Raw genomic sequence first — 3,965 nt, 5'->3', positions numbered from 1 at the left:
ATCTCTGACAGCTTTTCTGTACGATGCTGCTGACTGTCACACTGATGCATCAATCATTACAATTGTGTGTAGAAATCTAACAGAATGTCTTTATTATTCATTAAAAAATCATGGGTAATTGTCATATTTACCCAAATAAATATCTTGATTCCAGTGTTTGCAAGCAATTATTACCAATTGTTGCATGTTACCAATACACTGGCAGATAAAGTGTACACCCCTACCTTTTTTTGTACAATTGTAATATAATAGTATCATTTTATAATTTCGTTATCTGATGATGGTATGCACTTTGCAAAACAAGAGTTTTTTTTTATAATGCCACTTTTATTTTATTATCATTGTATTACAGGAGTTTTTTTTTTCCATCAGTTCTACATTGCTCCATATGTGAGCGGGGTTGTCCTGTCAGTGTCCAGGGGGAGGTGGTGCTGTCTGGCAGATGCTGCTGTGCACTAACGTTACTTCCTGCTGCTCTCCGTGTGCTGGCAGTGGCAGAGGTGAGCCGCTGCTGCCTGCTGTTCACTCGGCTCCTGCTCTGCTCTACGCTGGTCTGGGAGAAAGTGGCCGACGGATTATCCAGCTCGGTAACGTTAGCTCGTTGGCTAACGGGTCAAGACCGCAACCGAGAAGAGCCATGAAAAGCCGCCGGAGCCAGTGAAAGCTATTCAGGGCTTATTTCGGGACTTTAATGTACGGAAATATACAAAGAAGGAGGTTCGCGGATCATGCCGTCGCCCCCAACGGGAACTTTTCTCTAGAATTTCCACTTGGGAAAGGCTAGTTTAGGGGCTAAGCGAGGCTACAAACTATTTTTAATTGGCTTTGGGCTCAATGGCTCCTGCTTGTTTTTCCCTGTCATAGCGACAGTTTGGGAAATTAAAACAGGGAGAGGCCCTGTGAACTTCATGACAAACCAAAGCCCGGTTTTGAAGCGTAACTTCGGAAGACTAGACTGACAAGGGACCGAAAATGAAGAAGCAGTTCAATCGGATGAAGCAGCTCGCCAATCAAACAGTTGGCAGGCAAGTATTGAAGTCAAGCGTTGTTTACGGTTCACCAGAAAGCTAACGTTAGCAAACGCACTTTCTTTTGGTCTTTCTCCCCTGACCCCCAGGGCTTGTCAGTTCAATTTAACTGTTAACCGTCCCCTATACTTTTACTTGGCTTGCTTCCTATCAGTCATGGCAATGAAATGGAAAGAGAAAATCAAATCACATTATCAAATGTAAAAATCGAATCAGTTGGCTGTGTAGACAGACCGTAAGGACAGTCTTTCATGTATGAATCCGTTGATTTTAATGGCTGAAAACCAGCTTCCATTAAATGGCACTTAAATTAAATAAAAACTGGATGTGGGAATGCTTTCCTTGATGTGTGCAATACTCCTCCACACTGCTCTCTGAACCCAGATGTCCTCAAAAACAACAACAACACAAATATCACAAAAATGCTAGTTACCCAACAGGCCAAATATAGTCAAAGGTTAAAAGTATTATAGACCCCTTTTCACGGCGGACATTTTTGATATGTGATATTAGGAAAAGCACAGGTGTATTCAATAACATTAATAATGGCTGCATTCCACTTAGGGGATGTCCTGGTATTGTGCATGCTGGCTCACTGGAGTAGATACTGGGACACTTATTAGAACTGAACCATCTTTTATGTTATCTTTTCCTACTATGACAAGTCAAAATGTGTACTGTGAAACAGGTCTATTGGGATAATGCTGGTTAGGATTTCAAAGCCGATATAAGCTGATAACAGGCACCAAATGATGAGAATATATTGGCGCCAGACCTTTGCTGTCCAGTAAATGGGGAGGGTGTAACAGGACAAATATGCTGCAGAAGTGGATGAGCTGTTATACTATTCTCTGCACCATACAGCAAGGTTCACTTTCAATCCGGCAGTAAGAGTCTTCTCCATTTGTGAAACACTAGACGCTCAGCTTCAACCAGACATCAAACTTAAAACATATAAAATGGATTAATGTGTGTAAGTGATGGATAAGTGTCTGTCTCCACTCCAAGCATTCTCTCCCTCTGAACTCACAACACAATGCAGTGTCTAAGCTATTAAGTGAATGAGTCCACCCTCTGAAAATATATAAAGCCGAACAATGACAATGCATTCAGCAGTGTTTAGGCTTGTTAACTAGAGCCACCATGCTGCTGTGTGATGACACACAGTGTCCCTCTGTGACTGGATATCTAAAGTAGCATGGCTTCCAGCCTGGCCTTGTGTGGACAGGAGGGCGAGACTCACCAAATGATGTTTTCATCATGAGAGTTTGGCTCTGATGATGTGTGGCATTTTGTGGTTGTCAATGACAATGTGTGTTTATGGTAGCCAACAGTGTTTGGCACCTCAGGCGCACAGCGGGTGCACTCGAGTACGGTCTGAATGGTAGCAGATAAGATACCGACAGGCTGAAAACAATAATGTGTCATTTCGAATTAGGCAAAGGCAGCATTGACACATAGATTATAGTTTCCACATTTAAAAAGCATGAAATATTTCCGGGTTAACCTAGAATTTCAGTTGCCTTTTATAGGTAGAGAAAAGTTGCTTTATCTTTCCTACATTTCATATAAACGGAAAAGGATTAAATAATAGAGGACAAGCTGCTCATAGAAAAAAAGGCAAAGAATATAGCTCTATGTATTTATTAAAGCAGGATGTGTGGGCTATGGCCTTACATCAGAGGTATATACTTTTTTAAGAAATTACTTTGGGCTCTGGTACTTTGGGGCACAGCTGGAATACTCATAATTCCCTCACTGCAGTATACCAGCAGTAAATTAGAACCGAAGACAATGTAATGCACAAAACAGACACTTGTATGTGTGTGTGTGTGCAATGCATGCAGTAGTGCCTTGCTCTTGTCTCTTGTATGCACATATAGGGTTAAAACCCTCGTGCACTCCAGGGCTCCACACTAACTTTTTGACTTGGTTGCACTGGTGCGCCTAACTTTTTTTATTTAGGTGCACCAGCACAAAATTTAGGTGCACCCAAATTTTTCCTCGCATCGCCGTAACGCTGAATGGCAATGCACGATATATAGCTCTGTATTTTTTTTACAAAGTGGGCTAAATGTTCAGTTTTAAGTCAAAGCTACTTTTCACAAGCTCTTTTATTAAAACGGATTGTGATTAAAATAAAATGCAAAGACAGGGTTTCCTTTATCAGTTTGAAAATATACAGCTGCAACACATGTAAATGAAAGTTATCTAAAATAAATAGCCTAGGATATATATATATATATATATATATATATATATTTTTTTTTTTTTAAATAATTAAATCTTAGTTGCACCCTTACAAATTTTGGTCGCAAATGCGACCAAATTGGTCGCACTCTCGAGCCCTGCACTCAAATACATGGCCTTCTGAATAAGCGTGCATACTCTGCTTTGTCCATTAAGTTTGTGCCTGCTTGTGTATCTGCATCTGCAAACGTTTGGAGTGCAAAGGCCCTCTCAGCTGCCCCTGGGTTCCTGTGATTGTGCAAAGCCAGAACACTGTGTCCAGCATGCAGCCGCTCTGAGGAAGTCTCTCCTTTTTCTTCTGCAAACAGGAAGCTGCCTCCCAGAGACGGCGCTTTCTAGAGAACAGGAGAGAGAAATCTGGGGAGATTGATGTGGAGAGAGAGTGTAACTGAGGTGCAGGGGAAAAACAGCATGTGACTCATGCCAGGGAACATGTCAAGGATTTCTATGTCTTTTGTGGAAGGGAATTTCAGTTTGCCATCTTTTAACTCTCTGGCCCTATAAGTGCATGTCTGCTGCAGGTTAACGTGGTCAGATAGTTAACCCCTTTTAAAGAAGATGGGATATACAGTACATAAGATATCATGGGCTATAACCGATATCTGCATAAAGATAAACTAACAGTCATGCTCCACAGACCGAGAATAAGCTCATTATTCTGCACTTTAAATGTGATGTTTAAGTTTG

General features: G+C 41.2%; 1 protein-coding gene across 3 annotated transcripts in view; it reads left to right on the top strand.

Moving 5' to 3' along the window:
- Positions 1-424: 424 nt before the first annotated feature.
- The window catches only part of arhgap17a (Rho GTPase activating protein 17a), a 33,367-nt gene continuing 29,826 nt past the window's right edge, over positions 425-3,965 (top strand). For all 3 annotated transcript variants that reach the window (XM_028567448.1, XM_028567447.1, XM_028567449.1), the window contains exon 1: positions 425-1,025. In XM_028567448.1, coding sequence (XP_028423249.1) covers positions 973-1,025 — 53 coding nt within the window. In that variant the 5' untranslated portion in view covers positions 425-972. The remainder of the gene's footprint in view (positions 1,026-3,965) is intronic.

Source organism: Perca flavescens, chromosome 21, assembly GCF_004354835.1.
Source record: "Perca flavescens isolate YP-PL-M2 chromosome 21, PFLA_1.0, whole genome shotgun sequence".
Classification (NCBI taxonomy): domain Eukaryota; kingdom Metazoa; phylum Chordata; class Actinopteri; order Perciformes; family Percidae; genus Perca; species Perca flavescens.
The sequence above is the reverse complement of the archived record's forward strand: the minus strand, read 5'-3'. Positions and strand labels throughout refer to the sequence as shown.